Raw genomic sequence first — 20,187 nt, forward strand, 5'->3', positions numbered from 1 at the left:
CAGGCTCCCTGCTTGAGCAGAAAGCCCGATGCAGGGCTCAATCCCAGGACCCTGAGATCATGACCTGAGCCGAAGGCAGAGGCTGTAACCCACTGGGCCACCCAGGCGCCCCTATAGTCATTATTCTGAAGAAGATATACTGAAGGCCAACAGACATACGGAAAGATGATCAACATCAATGATCATCAAGGAAATGCAAATCAAAAGCACAGTGAGATACCACCTTACACCTGTCAGAATGGCTACTATCGGAAAGAAATAACAAGTGTTGATAAGGATGTGGAGAAAAAGAAACATTCATGCAGTGTTGGCAGGAATGTAAAATGGTGTAGCCACTGTGGAAAACAATATGGAAGTTCCTCAAAAAATTAAAAATAGAAATATCATGTGATCCAGTAATTCTGTTATTGGGTATTTACCCAAGGAAAACAAAAATGTTAATTCGAAAAGATATATGCACCCCTGTGTTTATTGCAACATTATTTATAATAGCCAGGATAGGGAAGCAACCACTGTCTGTCCATAGATGAATGGATAAAGAAGATGTTATACACACACACACACACACACACACACGAACATGCACACACATACACAACAGAGTATTACTCAGACATAAAAAAGATGAGATCTTGCCGTCTGGGACAATATGGATGACCTAGAGGGCACTATCCTAAGTGAAATAAGTAAGACAAGGAAACAAACACCATATGAGTTCACTTATATGTGGAATCTACCAAAACAAAAACAAAAACAAAAACCAATGAACAAGAAAAAAAAAAAAGCAGAAACGGGCCCATAAATACAGGGAACTAACTGATGGTTGCCAGAGGTAAAAGTGTATTGGTTAATTTTCAAACTTTTGATAATTTCCTACTTACCATTTTATTACTGATTTCTAAGTTAATTTCTTAGTGGTAAGAAAATACACTATATGATTTCAATCTTGAAATTTTGTTGAGACTTTCTTTATAGTTCATCATCTGGTCTATTTTGGTCAATATTCTGTATAAAATTGTAATAAAAAAGGGGGGGCGCATGGGTGGCTCAGTGGGTTGAGCCTCTGCCTTCAGTTCAGGTCATGGTCTCCAGGTCCTGGAATCGAGCCCCATATCGGGCTCTCTGCTCAGCGGGGAGCCTGCCTCCCCCTCTATCTCTGCCTGCTGCTTTGCCTACTTGTGATCTCTCTCTCTGTCTGTCAAATAAATAAAAAAAATCTTTAAAAATAAAATAGCAAAAAAATGTATTTTAAAGTTGTTAAGTGTTTATTCTCTATAGGCTAATTAAATTAGGTCAAGTAGATAGAGTTTTTAAAAAATTGTATTACTAATTATTTTGTCTGCTTGGTCATTCAGTTACTGAGAAAGGGGTATATACAGTCTTAAAATTTGATTATGGAATTGTTTATTTCTTTTTTTTTTAAAGATTTTATTTATTTACTTGACAGAGATCACAAGTAGGCAGAGAGGCAGGCAGAGGTTGGGGGGAAGCAGGCGCCCTGCCGAGCAGTGAGCCTGATGCAGGTCTCGATTCCAGGGCCCTGGAATTTGACCAGAGCCAAAGGCAGAAGCTTTAACCCACTGAGCCACCCAGGTGCCCCGGAATTGTTTATTTCTATTAATTTTTGCTTTGGGTAATAGAATCCTAGTAAACTTAAGGCCTCAGAAAAGTAAAACAAAGAAAATAAACAAACAGGAGCAAAAATCAATGAGATAGAAAACAGACAATTAACAATTAACAAAGCCAAAAGTTAATTCTTTGAAAAGATTACTATAATTGAGAAAATTCTACCAAGGTAAACAGAGAGAAGACACAAATGACCAAGGGAGAAAAAACATTATTGGTCCAACATTTAAAAAAATAAACACATATGATGTATATATTTTGGAGTTACGTTACTAGATGTATATACAGGTAGGATTGCTTTGTCTTCCTGTTGAATGAGTCCTTTTGCTGTTATGAAATATTCCTGTTTTTATTTAATAATACTTACTGCTTTTAAGTCTGCTTTGTCTGATGTTAATATAGGCATCCAACTTTCTTTTTGAGAGTGTTTGCCTGACATGCCTTTTTTCCACTTCTTTTATTTAAATTTCCTGTGTCTTTCCTATTTAAGTATAGTTGACACACAATGTTACATTAGTTTCAGGTGTACAACAGAGTGCTTGGACAACTCCATATGCTATGCTCACCACAAATGGAGCTACTGTACAACGCTACTGCAGTATCATTGACCATATTCCCTATGCTGTACCTTTTATTCCCATGATTTATTCATTTCATAACCAGAAGCGTGTACCTCCCACTCCCCTTCACCCATTTACAGTTCTGTAAAAAACTACAAGACAGAAAAGGATGCTGTATTTTGTCAAATGTTTTTTCTGCATCAATTGAGAGGACCTTGTGATTCCTGTCTCTTCTCTTATTTATATGTTCTATCATATTGATTGATTTTCAAATGTTGAGCCACCCTTTCATCCCAGGGATAAATCCTTTTTTTAAAAAGATTTTATTTATTTATTTGTCAGAGAGAGAGAGAGCAAGCGAGCACAGGCAGACAGAGTGGCAGAGGGAGAAGCAGGCTCCCTGCGGAGCAAGGAGCCCGATGTGGGACTCGATCCCAGGACGCTGGGATCATGACCTGAGCCGAAGGCAGCTGCTTAACCAACTGAGCCACCCAGGCGTCCCTAGGGATAAATCCTTTTAATGTACTGTTGGATCCTGTTAGCTAGGATCTTGTTGAGAATTTTGGCATCCATATTCATCAGGGATATTGGTCTGTAATTCTCCCTTTTGATGGGGTCTTTGCCTGGTTCTGGGATCAAGGTAATGCTGGCTTTATAGAATGAGTTTGGAAGTTTTCCTTCTGTTTCTATTTTTTGAAATAGCTTCAGGAGAATAGGCATTATTTCTTCTTTGAATGTTTGGTAGAATTCCCCTGGGGAGCCATCAGGTCCTGGACTGACACAAAAACAGACCCACAGATCAATGGAACAGAACAGAGAGCCCAGATATGGACCCTCAACTCTATAGTCAACTAATCTTCGACAAAGCAGGAAAAAATATTCAATGGAAAAAAGACAGTCTCCTCAATAAATGGTGCTGGGAACATTGGATAGCTATGTATAGAAGAATGAAACTCAACCATTCTCTTACACCATACACAAAGATAAACTCTAAATGAATGAAAGAACTCAATGTGAGACAGGAATCCATCAAAATCGTGGAGGAGAACATAGGCAGTAATCTTTCGACATCAGCCACAGCAACTTCTTTCAAAACAAGTCTACAAAAGCAAAGGAAACAAAAGCAAAAATGAACTTCGGTGGTGTCTCCAAGATAAAAAGCTTCTGCACAGCAAAGGAAACAGTCAGCAAAACAAAGAGACAACCCACAGAATGGGGAAGATATTTGCAAATGACACTACAGATAAAGGGCTAGTATCCAAGATCTATAAAGAACTTCTCAAACTCAGGGCACCTGGGTGACTCAGTGGGTTAAGCCTCTGCCTTCGGCTCAGGTCATGATCCCAGTGTCCTGGGATCGAGCCCCACATCTGTCTCTCTGCTCAGCGGGGAGCCTGCTTCCCACTCTCTCTCTGCCTGCCTCTCTGCCTACTTGTGATCTCTCTGTGTCAAATAAATAAATAAAATCTTAAAAAAAAAAAAAAAAAGAACTTCTCAAACTCAACACCCAAAAGACAAATAATCAAGTCAAAAAGTAATCAAGTCAAAAAATGGGCAGAAGACATGGACACTTCTCCAAAGAAGACATACAAATGGCTAACAGATGCATGAAAAAATGTGCAACATCATTAGCCATCAGAGAAATTCAAATCAAAACCATATTGAGATACCACCTTACACCAGTTAGAATGGCAAAAATTGACAAGACAAGAAACAACAAGTGTTGGAGAGGATGTGGAGAAAGGGTAACCCTCTTACACTGTTGGTGGGAATGCAAGTCAGTGCAGCCACTTTAGAAAACAGTGTGGAGGTTCCTCAAAAAGTTAAAAATAGAGATACCCTATGACCCAGCAATTGGACTACTGGGTATTTATCCCAAAGATACAGATGTAGTGAAAAAAAGGGCCACATGCACCCCAATGTTCATAGAAGCAGTGTCCACAATAGCCAAACTGTGGAAGGAACCAGATGTCCTTCAGCAGACGAATGGATAAAGAAGATGTGGTCCACGGGGACGCCTGGGTGGCTCAGTTGGTTAAGCGGCTGCCTTCGGCTCAGGTCATGATCCCAGTGTCCTGGGATCGAGTCCCACATCGGGCTCCTTGCTCAGCAGGGAGCCTGCTTCTCCCTCTGCCTCTGCCTGCCTCTCTGTCTGCCTGTGCTCACTCTCTCTGACAAATAAATAAATAAAATCTTTAAAAAAAAATAAAAAAAAAAGAAGATGTGGTCCATATATACAATAGAATATTATGTCTCCATCAGAAAGGATGAATACCCAATATTTGCATCAACATGGATGGAACTGGAGGAGATTACACTGAGTGAAATAAGTCAAGCAAAGAAAGATAATTATCATATGGTTTTACTTATTTGTGGAACATAAGGAATAGCATGGAGGACATTAGGAGAAGGAAGGGAGAAATGAAGGCAGGGAAACAGAGGGAGAGATGAACCATGAGAGACTATGGACTCTGAGAAACAAACTGAGTGTTTTAGAGAGAAGCCATAGGGGGATGGGTTCGACCAGTGGTAGGTATTAAGGAGGGCACGTATTGCATGGAACTGGGTGTTATACACAAAAAATGAAGCATGAAACACTACATCAAAAACTAATGATGTACTGTATGGTGACTAACCTAATATAATAAAAAATTTTTTTTAAAAAGTAGAAGACATCATGACCAACTAGGGTTTACTCCAGGAATATAGAGTTAATTCAACCTTCAAAAGTCAATCAGCAGGGCACCTGCGTGGCTCAGTCTGTTAAGCATCTGCCTTCAGCTCAGGTTATGACCCCAGGGATCAAGCCCCGAATCCAGCAGGGGGAGCCTGCTTCTCCCTCTCCCCCTGCCACTTACTCCCCCTACTTGTGCTTTCTCACTCTCTCCAGTAAACAAATAAATAAAATCTTTTTTTAAAAAGTCAATCAATATAATTCACCACATTAACAAACTAAAGGAGGAAAAAACATTTTATCTCAATAAATGCAGAAAAGTATTCAGTAGAATTCAAAACCTGTTAATGGTAAAAATTCTCAGAAAACCAGGAATACAGGAGACCTTCCTTAATATAACAGAGAGTATTTACAAACAACAAAAGTCAACAATATACTTAATGCTGAAACACTGAACATATTCCCTCTGAGATCAGAAATAAGAGAAGGATGTCTCCTATATCCACTTCTATTCAACATTATACTATAGATGCTAGACAGGACTAAGTCAAGAAAAATAAAGGTATAGATTTTGCAGAGAAAAAAAAGCAAAATAATTTTTTTTAAAGATTTTATTTATTTATTTGACAGACAGAGATCACAGGAGGCAGAGAGGCAGGCAGAGAGAGGAGGAAGCAGACTCCCTGCTGAGCAGAGAGCCCGACGTGGGGCTCGATCCCAGGACCCTGGGATCATGACCTGAGCCGAAGGCAGAGGCTTTAACCCACTGAGCCACCCAGGCGCCCCGAGCAAAATAATTTTTATTCACAAAGACATTACTGTGCATGTGAAAAATTCTAAGTAGCCTACAAAATCTTCAAATCAATAAGAAAATTTGGTAAATTTACTGCGAAATCGGTAAACAAAAAACACTTTATACCAGCAAAAAACAATCAGGAAATGAAGCCATTTACAGAGTGCCAAAAATACCAGGTGTTTAGGAATAAGTTAACAGCAAGAACAAAAAGAATGGCAGCAAATATTGCTAAGAATATTTTGTTAATATATTGCTAATTAAAGAAAACCCAAATAAATGAATATTCTATGGCCAACATTTAGAAAACTCAACAGTAAGTCTTCCATTCTCTCCAAATTGTTTTTTTGTTTGTTTGTTTGTTTGTTTGTTTTTTTAAGATTTTGAGAGAGCGAGCAAGCATGCATACAAGTAGGGGAAGGGGCAGAAGAGGAGAATAACCAAGCAGACTCCACCTGAGCACAGAACCCAACCTGGGGCTCAATCTCGACCCATGAGATCAGGACTTAAGCTGAAACCGAGAGTAAGATGCTTAACTGACTGAGCCACCCAGGCTCCCCTCTCCAATTTGGTTTTTAGATTTAATGTAATTCCAACCAAAATCCCAACAGGTTTTTTCAGGTTTGGGTAGAAACCGGCAAGCCAGCTCTGGAATTTATATGGATATACAAAGCATGTAAAATAGACATGGCGGGGGCGCCTGGGTGACTCAGTGGGTTAAGCCTCTGCCTTCCGCTCATATCATGATCTCAGGGTCCTGGGATGGAGCCCTGCATTGGGCTCTCTGCTCAGCAGGGAGCCTACCTCCTCCTCTCTCTCTGCCTGCCTCTCTGCCTACTTGTGATCTCTCTCTCCATCAAATAAACAAATAAAATCTTTTTTAAAAAAAATAATAAAATAAAATAGACATGGCAGTCTTGAAACAAAAGAACACAGGTAACTGATTCTAATACTATCATGCTATGCTAATTAACACAGTGCGGTATTGGCATAAGAATAGACAAACCAGTGGAACATAATAACAGAGTCCAACAACAAGCCTCCACACGCACAGCCACTTGATTTACGGACAAGGCTCAGAGCTGGGCTGGAGGTAACAGCCAGGCTTGAATGGGTTAGGGGAACAAAGGACCTGCCTTGGAGGGCAGTGCCTGGAGAAATACAGAGGCATCCCAAGTGTACTAAGGATGGATATACATGGTGTGGAGTTCTCCACGGACAGTTGGCACTGGAACACAGCCCAGACGGGCAGAGAACAGGGTCCAATCAGGGTTCGGGGTGGGGGCTTGGCCAGGCATTAAGAGTGAGGGCCAGAGGAATAGGAGATCTGGGGCAGGAAGGTAGTGTTGCTTCAGTGCAGTAAGGGAGGGAACAGCCTGAATGCTGCAGGTTCAAGGGAACTAGTGGAGGGGAGACCTGGGGCATTTTCCTCTCATTGTCACCACTGCTGCCTGATACACCTTCAGAATCAAAGTCAGATCATGGCACACATCTAATGGAAACCCTTAATTGTTTCTTTTTGACCACATGATAAAATGTAAACTCCTTGGCAAGACTTTGAGATTCCATCAGTAGATCTTGCCTCCCTCTTTCACCATGCCTCCCTCCCCCAATGCTGACTCTGCTTAGGACACACTGAATGCCTTGCTCGGCCCTGAGGGCAAATTCTTCTGCATAGGTTCTCTCCTCTTCCAAGAACACCTCTTACTCTTCACCAAACTAACTCCCATCATCTCCTCCAGGAAGGCTTCCTGGATTCTCTCGCTAAGCTAAGTACTCTCCTTTAGTAAGCCATAACACCCTGAGCTGAGCCCTGGAATAGCATGTCTCACTTTCTCTGTCACTGTCAATTATCAGCAGCCCCCATCAGACTGCAAGCTTTGAAAAGTTGTATTCGCATCCCCTAGTACCCCAGTCAGTAAGATCTCCTTAAAGAAGGAACAACCTTGGGGCCCCTGGGTGGCTCAGTGGGTTAAGCCTCTGCCTTCGGCTCGGGTCATGATCCCAGGGTCCTGGGATCGAGCCCCACATAGGGCTCTCTGCTCGGCGGGGAGCCTGCTTCTCCTTCTCTTTCTGTCTGCTGCTCTTTCTACTTGTGATCTCCTCTCTCTCTCTCTCTCTCTCTGGGTCAAATAAATAAATAAAATCTTTAAAAAAAAAAAAAAAAAAAGAAGGAACAACCTTAAAGAGGTGCCAAGAAAAGCTGGGGGAGAATTAAAAGAGAAGCAGAACTTGGGTTGGCTAGAACAGAGCCTGGAAGAGAACGGACAGTAGGGAAACATTGAGAAACAAGGCAGGGTAGCTGAGTCTAGTTTGCTCCAAGGACCTCCACAGTCCTTCACACACTATGAGCACAAGTTTGGAAGAATGATTTTAAAAATAAATAGAAATGTGGAACATAAGGAAGAGAGCAGAGGACCACAGGGGAAGGGAGCGCAGAACTGCAGGTGAAGAAATCGAAGAGGGGGACAAACCATGAGAGGCCCTGGACTCTGGGAAACAAACTGAGGGTTACAGAAGGGAGGAGGACAGGGGGACGAGGTGACCAAGTGGTGGGCATTAAGGAGGGCACGTGTTGTGATGAGCACTGGGTGTCATACGCAACTAATGAATCATTGAGCACGACAAAAACTAATGATGTCCTATATGTTGGCTAACTGAACATAACGAAAAATAAATAATAAATCAATTAATTAATTAAGTAATAAAATAAGAGGGAAAGCTGGAGTCCCCAGGTAAGTAAGATGGGGAAGAGAGCAGCACTGCCAGCATGGGGACAGTGGCAACATCGGGAACATCACTGCGATCAGACCTCAGCCCCTGGCTACCGTGGCAGGCTGTCAAAGGAGAACCACACCCATCAGCAGCACTTCCTGCCCCTAACAAGACATGGGGATGAAAACTATAGTGTGTCTGTCTGCTTGTGTCCTCTTTTGTTTGTCAAAATTGAATGCATAAATAGCACCAAAATAAAAGAGAGAAACGCCAAGGAAAAGAGTCTGAAATACGAGGAAAGTATCCTGAATGTTCATTTTGCTGTCCATCATAGTAGCAGACATAACAACTTGTGCTAAAGGTTGTCAATTTTTATCCAGGAGACAGCATTGGCTGCACACCAGTGTCTCAGTACCTGCCCACTCTCCGTGTCCAACAGGTCCACAGCAGGAGGAAATCCCAAGACAAGGTCTGCACTTATCAGGCTTGAAAACTAATAGCTTTCAGTAATTTCTTTAATTGCTCGTATTGAAGAGATAGAATACATCCACTCAACAGAATATTGAGCAATGAAAAAGAAATGAGCTATCAAGCCACAAAAAAATGAAGAGGAACCTTAAATACAGATCACTAAATGAAATCAGCCAATCTGGAAAGGCTACATACTGTATGATTCCAACTATATGACATCCTCAGACAGGCAAAATTATGGAGACAGTAAAAAGATCAGTGGTTGCCAGGGGTTGGGGAGGAGGGTGGGTTGAACAGGTGGAGCACAGAGTTGTTTAGAGCAGTGGGACATTATGTATAACACATAATGATGGAGCTCTATCATTAACTATTAGCCAAAACCCTTGGGATGTATTCTACAAAGAGTGAACCCCAACATTAACAATGAATTTAAGCTAGTAAGAATGTATCACTATTGGCTGTAATCAATGTACCACACTAATGCAAGATGGTAATGATAGGAAAACTCTGTCTCTGCACTTTTTGTTCCATTTTCTTATGAACCCAAAATTGCTCTGAAAAAGTCTTGATTTTAATTGCTACTGCAAGCCATGGATATGGCTTCTATTGCTGGGATCCTAAGGAAGCAAATTCCAGGTCACCTCGTGACTTTCAGGTGACAGCAGAAGAGTCTGAGTGAAAATTAAACTGGTGTCCATCCACCTAAATCAAAACCACAGAGTAGGACTGATGGTCACCAATTAATAGGACGAGCAACCCATGGGGGTCATTTGCTTTCAGCATCAGGGAAAGCCTGGAAGAGCCAGGAACAGTGAACCTAGGAGAACCTAGAGAGGAGCCCATCTGCCAAGAGGAGAGAAGCAGGGGGGCAACCTGATGTTGGAGTCACTTTTGACCTTCACCTTCACTGTCCAGCCTTGTGCACATGGACCAGCAACATTTACAGAGACTTACCCACGCCGGCCACTCAAACATTTCACCTGTCAGGTGTGTAAAAGGGAGCAGAAGTGACTGTGCCAGGGAACGATTTGAAAAGGGGGACTCAGGCACAAAAATGCACAGCCTGATTCACTCTGGCTCCAGATTCTGTGCCGAGGCAGCATGACCTGCCTGGGGAAAAGTGCAGGCCAAGAAGCCAGAATGATGCTCAGCTTCACTGCCTGATCACTTCACTGCCAGGCCCTTTCCCCTCAGCTGCAAAGCTGGGACCACAGTTGCGCAGGGGCCTCAAGGTTAGAGCTGGGATTGACCCGTCTTGCAGGTGAGGCAAACAAAGTCCAGGGAGATGAAACACTTGTACAAGTTTGCCCAGCTGGGTAGCAAAGGGACAGAAGAATAAGAATAAAGATAATCCGTGTGAAATGTTTTGGAAAGTTAAACACCCTCACTGAAGGAAGTGGTTGTCAATACTATTCATCTTTCCACTCGTTGCTCCTGTTCTGCCCTACGGGGAGCATCTCCTGTGAGAGCAGGTTCTTGGCAAGGGTCAGCTGTGGCAACACCACTGGCTGCTGTCCAAGGTAACAGAGCCAAGGATGGAAGGAGGCTCTTGGCCCCAGAACTGTAACCTGGGCGGGAGCCTCATTGGCTCCATTTGTCCCTGGGCACTTCCACACTCCAATGGCAGGAGGCAATAAGGCTTCCTGGGGAAAGGGAATATGTTTGGTGAATAATAATTCCATCTTTAATCCATGGAGCTCACCAGGCCAGTAATCCACTAAGCGCTTGAGAAAGACTCATCTGGCTTTTGCTCTGGCAGACCCAGGGCCAGCTTCAGTTCACCCAGTTTCCAGACCTTTTGTGCTCTCACCAGCTTAACTAATGTGCAAACATATTCCCAAACAGCCTCCAAAACAGATTATGACCAACAGGCTGGAGAATGACGCAAATGTAGACCATCTACATAAGTGAAACAAGTTGAGTCCAAAGGGAGCATTTGTGTGGCTTAAATCATGGAGGTGGGCGACATCCACAGGGCTGAATTCACAACCACTGGCATTAGCAATTTAACCCGCTTCTTTCTTGACCCAAGCCTTGGGTGAATCTAGTTCTTTCACTTCAAGAGCCTCCACCCCCCCAACCCGCGACAACACACACAGATGGCAAAGCCACCACTGCACATTCCTCTCTTCTTTGGTGGTCTCCACTGGGACACAATTCCATTGGCATAATTAAGAAGACACCAGAGAGGCTTCAGTTCCATGTATTTTTTTATGAAAAAATGAGTCAATAATTTTTTGTCCTCCCCACACTCTCCCAAAGAAAAAGGGACTAGAGCAGAGGGAGTTGCAATCTTAGATTAGCAACTTCACCAACAGAGCATGGGCAAGAAGACAGCAGGCAGTAGATGAGAAACCATGAAGTGGAATTCTCTCACCCAGCCATATACCCAGGTTCGACAGGTGCAACACCCTTTGTGGCCTCCCCAACCTCCTCTAAGTCCCACCAGCCTTCCATTTCCACTAATTTAATGGCGCTTTTCGACAAAAGGCCTATGCCTGGAAAACCATGCTAGGTCTGTCCCTCTGTGAGCATCTTAAACTGCCTGTCACATCACTAACATGGCTGCCCTGGGAGGAACAGAGACCCCCCTCCTTGGACACTGTGCCCAACATCTCCACCACTACCAGGCCAAGGGCTGAGCCTCAGACTTTGGAAGCTTCTTGGTCAGTTTTGGTCAACGCTGTCCATCAGTGTTTTGTCCCTATTTTTATCCACTCTGTCACCATGAAGAATAGAGAGGAGTCAGAAAGGGACTCATTATTGCCGTGGCCATATGATTTGCTATGTCATCTTGAGTGAGTCACCTTGCCCTTGCATCTGTTCCCTTATTTGGGAGCTAAGAGGCCTGAACTAGATGACCTTCACGGTAGTCCTGGGCTCTGAACCCTCATCCCATCCCACCTCCCTCCCACCTCCACTGGAGGTAGGAGCTCAAAGTGTGGGGCTTCTCGTTTTTATCATCAGCTCCTAAAGTGAGATGACTGCAGATGAGATTTGAGAACTCAATAAACCCACTTTGCAGCTAGTGGGGAACTCAAATAATCTCCTGCCCAAATGCCATGTCTTCAGGCAGGTTGGTAGCATGGTCTCTAAGGTGTAGACAAGAAAACTGATCCACAGAGGCTAAATGGCATGCACAAAGTCCCAGCTGTCCTAACAGGTGATACCAAGAGGGCCAGGAGCCAAATCTTCCGTTTCCTGGCGCTGAATCCCACACACCACAACAAATGTTATGAAAAGGCATTGTTTCAGGTGTCAGCCAAAGCTTGAAGAGAAATTATGAAACGTAAAATCAAGTCTTCATGGAAGCAAATCATAACAAGAGCCCCTTAATACTCTTATCATTACTTATGATGCTAAACCCCTCCCAACTAGACAGCTACGGATAACTGGCATTTTTCCTATCTGCCAACCTATTTCATGACTATGGAAATCAGAAACCACATCAGGGGTACTCACAGTCGATGGCAACGGACTGCCACCATGACACACACAGTGCTTGAGGGGAGCCACTCTGCTTTGCTAAGGAACAAGGTAATCTTGACACATTAACAAATGTGTTTATGGCTCTGCCCATGTTTAACAAGAACCTGTGAAAGCCGAAGAACTGTTCTATTTATCTGCAAATTTTCCATGCTATTGCTCTAAATAGTAAATGGTTTATTTTAAAAACTTGAGAGGTTTTTTTTTAAGTTAAATTTAATTTCCCATATGTGTATAAAAAGCTCTTTTAGGTTGAAATAATTCCGTTGTGTAATCTAAGCCAAAATGATCATATTTTCCTCACCAACTAACATAAAATCTTCTAGAAATGGGCTCACAGAGAAAAATATCCTTCCCAATGAGTACTCATATTCACACTAAAGAATCCCAGCGTTCACGTTAGAGATGTTTTGTTCTTATACATGATCAGTCTCACTCATTTAATCCCCTTAAAAACCCACACAAGCCACCCAGAGCCTTAGTCCGTGAGATTTCCTAGTATATTAAAACACAGCACATAGATAAAAGCAGGGGTTTTTCTGAGTTTAGAGCATCTGAACATCAGCTCCCCTTCCCTGGAGAGGGAAGTGGTAGGTACCTGGGTTCTCACCCTGGAAGGGGCTGGAGTCCACCTCCACTACTGATACTAATCTGAAGGCTGGGAGGCATCATTATGTCAGCAGCAAGTCGCAGTCACTGGCCAGGCCTTGTCTTGGCAGGGAGCTGGCTGTTCCTTCCAATTATCTCAAGGCTAGTTCCCACTAACTCTCTAGGCCTGAAAATGAATCTTGCTTCAACGCAACTTCCAGGTAGCTTCCTGAATTACCCACCCAGTTAACACCCCAGCCAGACTAATACTTCCGGGACTCTCTGTCATCCGAGGCAGTGAGGGTCCACTGCTCTACGAAGCTGAAGATTTACCCAACTACCTTATCTTCATCCAGTTGGAGAATCAATGAGGCAGTAGGAAAAAGGAACGACAACACCCATAGAACACTGAAGCTGAATAAGAATCTGACATTTTCCTTTGTGATGTCTTGATGTCCTCACATTTTCAAAGGAGGCAATCACCTGAACCAGCCCAGTGGTCCCTGCCTGTGCAACATGACACAGGCACCCATTCACCGACTGCCTGAGCATATCCTAATTCCAACACATGTACAGAGCATTTGTCTCCTTTTCATTCCTTCCACTGCCTGCAGGACTAACAATCCAAAGCAGCATCATCCAGCAATAGTACACGTCCTGGTCACAGGGCCAGAGTTGACCGTAGCCTGACTACTTCAGCAAATTTACACATGGAACACTATGGACCACTGGTAACTGCCAAGACTCATTTTAGCAAAGAAACAACTTTTTCCAACATTTAAAAAAAAAAAAATAGCAAGCAAACTTGGGGGGAGAACAGCATCCCTGTTGGCAGGAGTTAATGAGTTATGAAACAGCCAAAGGTCAGCAGCAGAAGAGAGAAAAATCCCCATAATTAGAATAATCAATAGGTAGACATTCAGCAGTTGCATACCAAGTGGAAGTTTCTCCAATGCAGTGGCGACACATGCCTGCTTCTGCAGCCCCACCACCCCAAGCCAGTAGCTTGCACTCCACATGAAGTAAGAGGGAAGCCTCTGATCCCTTCCACATCCATTCACAGACATGCAGGGCCTCCAATCCTCCAAAGGACAAAAACAGCAGGCGAGACTATCCATCAAGCATGCTCCCTCTGCTTCAGACATCAGCCATGCCAGTTCCCACCCACGTATTGACTCTTCTGTTGACCACCCACATTTATTCAGCTTTCAAGACATGACAACAAGGTCTGAGATTTGAGGCATGTACCTGACTCTCTCTCCCCTCCAGGGGTGGTGGAATCTGATCAGCAAAACCAATCTTCCCTGGATCACCCATAAAGGCACTAACCTCATCCACGTTCTCAAAAGCGTTGATGACATCATATGGCAAACAGGACAGAAGGTCAATCACAAACCACGTCTTCAGGTAGTTCATGCGGATGAGTTTGGGGTCAGAGATCACTTCCCCAGCTGGTCCCACAAAGGTAGTATGAAAATTCAGCACAATGTCCACCAAAAAGATGACATCCACGATGCTATCCACAACCAGCCATGCCACATTGTTCTGCCTAGTTTTAAAGGAGACATTGTAAGGGACCAGGATGGCTGTGTAGAAGGTTAAAATCAAGATGATCCAATCCCACGTAGTCTTAAAAACACAGTAGTGTAGGATGATGTGCGGGGGTGTCTTTGGGGCCTCCTGCTTGTACTGGGGAAGGATGTCTGAGCCCAGCTGCAGAACCTGTAGAAAAACATGGTCAAGAGAGAACCCAGTTAGGATGTTACTGCAAGTGCCCAACCAGTCAGCATCTGCCACTGACAAATGCCCGTAACACTCCAGGAGTATGTGAGAAAGGAAAAGAACATTATAATGTAAATAATCGTAAGGAAACAATGACAAACACTTATTTGGCTTATTGTGAGCCAAGCACTGTACTAAGTACTTCTCCTACATGTATTATCTCACTTAATTCAAACTACAACCTTGTACTGTTAGCCAATTATTATTTCATGTGACAAGAGAGAAACTTAGGCCCCAGAGGATTAAGCAACTTTATTCAACAAACATTTACTGTTCAGTGCCAGGAACTGTTGGAGACATTGGATGGATAGCAATGAAGGAAAGAGCGTGATGCTTGCTCTCATGGAGCTCAGTCCAGTAGACAGATCCAGGTAATTTCCAGTTGTGGTAAGTGCTACCTAAGAGGCAAGGGTGAGGACCCGGTGACGGGATAAAATGTGACAGGAGGAGCAGGGATGGGACAGCATTTGACTGAAACCTGAATGAATAACAACCAGAAACCAGCCATTCAAACTTGAATGGAAAATTATCCGAGGCAGAGAGCATAACGAGCTTAATAAGCTAAGGGTAAGACAAGCTCAATGTTCTCAGGCAGAGGGAAAAGTCTGGCATGACTGAAGCCCACCGGATGGGAGGAAAGGGATACCAGATGAGATCAGAGGAGACGTGGAAACTAGAACATGCAGGACCCAGTGGGCCCTGAGGAGGGGCTGGACTTCATCCTCAGTATGTCTAAGTGTAACTGGAAGGAGTTAACAAAAGAATGTTAATTTGGTACATGTTTTTAAAAGATTACCCTGGGTGCTGTGTAGATAATGAATTGAGGCAAAGAATTAGAAGGACAGAATCAAGGAACTTATTCTAACAGCCAGGGAAGGAAATGAGGGGAAAGGGAAAAGCAGTCCAATTTTTTGATATATTTTTGAAGTAAAACCAGCTGATCATTTGCTCATGGCTAGAAGGTAAAGCAAAGGGAGAAATGAAAGGTACCCACTACTTTATCTCCAAACCTGGCACGGTGGCTGGCCCAGAGCTGGCACCACAGGATGGTTTTTAAGTGGATGACTGAACGTCAAGGTCAGCTAGCAAAAGACGGAACCAGATCCCCAACTAGGTCTAGCTGGATTAGAAACACAGACTGTTATATGTTGAGGTTATATTTCCCAAAGGAATAGGGTTTTAAGGAAGCCGACTCATGAAGGATGAAGCCCAGAGAAGCTTGGCTCCAGGAAAGTATCACAGATGGGTTTCACCCTCAGGAGTCAAAAGCAAAAAGCCACACTTTCAAAAGCCAGGCCAAGCTGGAAAGGACCCTCACTCCCAACCCCGAGCTGTTCCTCTGGGCCACTTACAGGTTCTTATAAATCTCTGGGTGAAACTTCCTCTTGTGTCCTGGGAACTTATTTTTCCCTCTGGAGGATATAAAGATCCCTTCGTGAACAATCGGAACATCCCTGTTTCCTCTGGGGTTGGTCCCAGGCCTTAAAAGCTGAGTGAAAGCAAGCCAGAAATCCAGAGAGCTCCCAATGTGCATCTTCAAATGTGGGAACTACTTCCACCCCGTCCCACCAATGCACAGAGCTCTCCTAGGCTTGGGATTTTAATTTCTCTCCCCATGAAAAGAAATTTATACAAGTGTGATTAAAGAAGCTTGGGCCCTGAGATCTCAAGGCAGGAAAAGGGACTGACTTAATAAAGCCAATAAAAGTGAACTGAATGGAACTTCCACTTCCAGAAAGATCAAAGTGGACACACTTTTCTCTATTCCTCCTCTAAGTACAACTAAATGCCTTGGACATAACATATAACACAAACTTAAGACTCTGAAATGTGGAAGAAAAAGAGCACACTGCCTAGGAATAACAGTGAGGAGTTCTCTGGGTGTTCTTTGTACCTCAGACATTCCCAGACTTAGAGCTGAAGAAGCCAGGGACCTGGAATGACACATGGGTGCAGACCAAAAGAGTCCCAACAAAAACCCACTCTGTAGCAAAGGGACTGGGAGAGGGAAAGGGACTGGGAAGGGGAAAGCCTCAAAAGACAAAAACTTGTAGGTAAGAACCATGCAACCACAGCTAAGCAGCACAGTAAAAACCCTGACCCCCATTGCCACCCATGCCACCAAAGGATACTAGGAAGCTGGATTTCCCCCATCTCAGGGCTGCAGTGAAGCACCCAACCTCCTTTTCCTTCTCCTCCTCCCTATAGGAGTAGTGCTGGAATGGGCCCAATGGGGAGCCTGGACTTCCTTGCCCACCCTGCAGTAATGAAGCCATATCTGCCCACAAGGCAGGGAGGGATCCATGTAACCTCACCAGGCCACTGGAGCTCTCATGCTCACCCACAGATAACAAGGGACACCCCTCAGGTATCAGTAGAGGCTGAGTTAAAAACCTGGACTTCTACCCTAACGTGGAGGAATGAGGGGATGCCTACCCCTTCCTCTGCCATACTCAGGTCAAAGAAAGGCACCTAAAACAAAAGGTTTAAAGAGGATCCAGAGTCTTATGACTTAATATCCAAAATGCCCAAGTTTCTACAAAAATCACTCGTTATACCAAGAAACAGAAAAATCTCAAATGAATGAAAAAGTTAATAGATACCAACCCAAATTGACAGAGATGCCAGAAATATTTGATGAAGATTTTTAAACAGCCGTCCTAAAAATGCTTGAACAGGCAATTACGGATACGCTTGAAACAAATGGGGAAAAAAAATAGAGAGTCTCATAAATAGCCAAGAAGTAGAAAGTCTCAGCAAGGGAAGAGAAGATACAAAGATGAACCAAATGTGAATTTTAGAACCAAAAATACAATAACCAACTTAAGCATTTCAGTGGATAGGTTCAACAGCAGAATGGAGGGGACAGAGGAAACAGTAAAAATTACCCGGGCTGAACAACAGAGACAGAAAGGCATCTTACATCACGATGGAAGGGTCCATTCACCAAGATCTAGAAACCCTGATGTGTATACACCATAGAGTTCTAAATACATGCAAAGCAAAAACTGATAGAATTGAAGGAGAAGCAGACAAACCCACACTGTCCTCTCCCAACCTGTGCTGGAATGACCAGATGGAAAATTAGGGATACAGCAGTGCTCAACAACATCATCAACCAACAGGATTTAGCTGACATTTACAGAACACTTCCACCCATCAGGAGCAAAATGCTCTATTAGGAGAATGAAGGGACAGACTGTGACTTGGAGAAGATATTCGCAAACCACATATCCCACAAAGAAATAGTATCTAGAATACATAATTCACAATATATCATCTCCAAACTCAACAGGTGAACAAACAAATAAACAATCCAATCAGAAAATGAGGAAAAGGCATGAAGGGACATTTCGCCCAAGAGCATATACAGATGACCCATAAGCCTGTGAAAAGATAATATCATTGGTCGTTACAGAAATGCAATATCATCGGTCATTAGGGAAGTACACATTAAAAGGACAATGAGATATGACCACACACCTATCAGAATGGCTACAAGACAGAATAGTGACAATACCAAGTACTATACAGTGGCTAACTGAACATAATAAAAAAAATTAAAAATAAAATAAATTTAAAAACTTAAAAAGTACCATATGCTGTGATAATGCAGATAAACTAGAGCACTCATATATTGTTAACAGAAATATAAAATGGTACAGCCACTCCAGGAAAGTTTTGCACTTCAACAACCAAATATGCAACTACCGACGGACCCAGCAGTTACGCTTCCGGGCATTTAACCCAGAAAAATGAAAACTTAGATTCACATAAACCTGTACATGAACATTGACAGAGCTTTATTTACAAAAGCCAAAAACTGGAAATAACCCAAGTGTACTTCAAGAGGTAGATGGTTAAACATACTGCAGTACATCCACACCAATAAACGTGTACGGACTAGTGAGACGGGCGGCAAGCTCAATGAATCTGCAGAGACGGAATCAACAGTTCCCAGAGATAATGCGTGAGTCTGTTCATACAACATCCTTGAGATGACAAAATGGTAAGACTTGAAAACAAATCAATGGTTATCAAGGGCTTAAGGAAGGGGTGAGGGCTGGAAGGAATTGGGTGTGGCTATAAAAAGGCGACATGACGGGGCGCCCGGATGGCTCAGTGGGTTAGGCCTCTGCCTTCAGCTCAGGTCATGATCTCAGGGTCCTGGGATTGAGCCCTGCATCGGGCTCTCTGCTCAGCAGGGAACCTGCTTCCCTCTCTCTCTGCCTGCCTCTGCCTACTTGTGATCTCTCTGTCAAATAAATAAATAAAATCTTTAAAAAAAAAAAAAAGGTGACATGACATAATGGAACAGTCTATACCCTAACCATACCAATATCAGTAGCTTGGCTGGAATATTGTACTACAGTTTTGCAGAAAGCTACCATCCAGGGAAACTGAGTAGAATCCATGGGATCTCTCTGTATTATTTCTTCCATGTGAATCTATAATCATCTCAAAATAAGAAGTTTAATTTTTAAAAGTCAATGCCTGCGTGGCTCAGTCAGTTGAGCATCTGCCTTCAGCTTGGGTCATGATCCCAAAGTCCTGGGATCGAGCCCTGAGTCGGGCTCCCTGCTCAGTGGAGAGCCTGCTTTTCTCTCTCCAGTTCCCCCTTCTTGTGCTCTCTCCTCTCACTCTCTCTCTCTGTCAAATGAATAAATCTTTTTAAAAAATAAAATAAAATAAAAGTCAATGAATAGACATGAATGATAAGCCTTGTAAGGAAGGGGTCATGGGCATTCAGCTAAGGGAAAGGCTGGGGAAAGGGAGAGAAATTACTTAGGGGTTTATTGTATGCTTGCAAAATACAGTCAGGGTGATAAAATGATTCAGCCAGAACTCAAAAAAATCTGCAAGCAAGCAGCCACCTGCTGACCGCACACCAAAGTTGCCTGGAGCTCCATGATTCTCGGTAGCAAGCCTTAGGACAAAATGCCTTTTTAGAGAAAAATGGCTGTTCCTGTGACAGTTTACTATAATCCATAATTGTTTCTAAGTGGATTCCCATGCCTTCCAGGACACTATTAAGCTCTGCTTAAATGAGGCCTGAGTCAACGGTGTCTTCATATTTCCCCAAAACTTCATATTTCCCCCAAAAAAGTGTCTCCCCAAAACACTCACCCCTGCCCCATGCCCCCACCCCCCCACTGCTATTCCCAAAATCAGCTGTTCAAAGGGAACTGGCAGAGGTGTGCAGCTAGCCAGAGAGGGCTGCTGGAGACTTATATTCCATTTCTCTCTTCCCATCTCTGAGATGCAGCTTTTTATACTGAAACCACAGGGTAACTGCATCCTGGGAGTAGACTTGGATGCTAGGATGTTTGATTGGGATAAATGTGACACATTGTCTTTCCAAATCTTTATGTTAAAGGCTACAAATAGGGGTGCCTGGGTGGCTCAGTGGGTTAAGCGTCTACCTTTGGCTCAGGTCACGATCTCAGGGTCCTGGGATCAAGCCCATGTTGGGCTTCCCTGCTCAATGGGGG

General features: G+C 43.4%; 1 protein-coding gene across 2 annotated transcripts in view; it reads right to left on the minus strand.

The window, feature by feature from the left end:
• KCNH1 (potassium voltage-gated channel subfamily H member 1) overlaps positions 1–20,187 on the minus strand; it is a gene marked incomplete at its 5' end in the record, with an annotated part of 372,100 nt that overhangs the window by 276,596 nt on the left and 75,317 nt on the right. The window contains one exon of one of the 2 annotated variants that reach the window (XM_080824606.1): positions 14,243–14,635. In XM_080824606.1, the coding sequence (XP_080680732.1) occupies positions 14,243–14,635 (393 nt within the window). Of the gene's footprint in view, positions 1–14,161; positions 14,636–20,187 lie in introns of both variants that reach the window. The other variant, XM_080824605.1, reaches the window with a different exon arrangement.

The sequence above is a fragment of the Martes martes genome, assembly GCF_963455335.1.
Source record: "Martes martes genome assembly, chromosome: 15".
Classification (NCBI taxonomy): Eukaryota; Metazoa; Chordata; class Mammalia; order Carnivora; family Mustelidae; genus Martes; species Martes martes.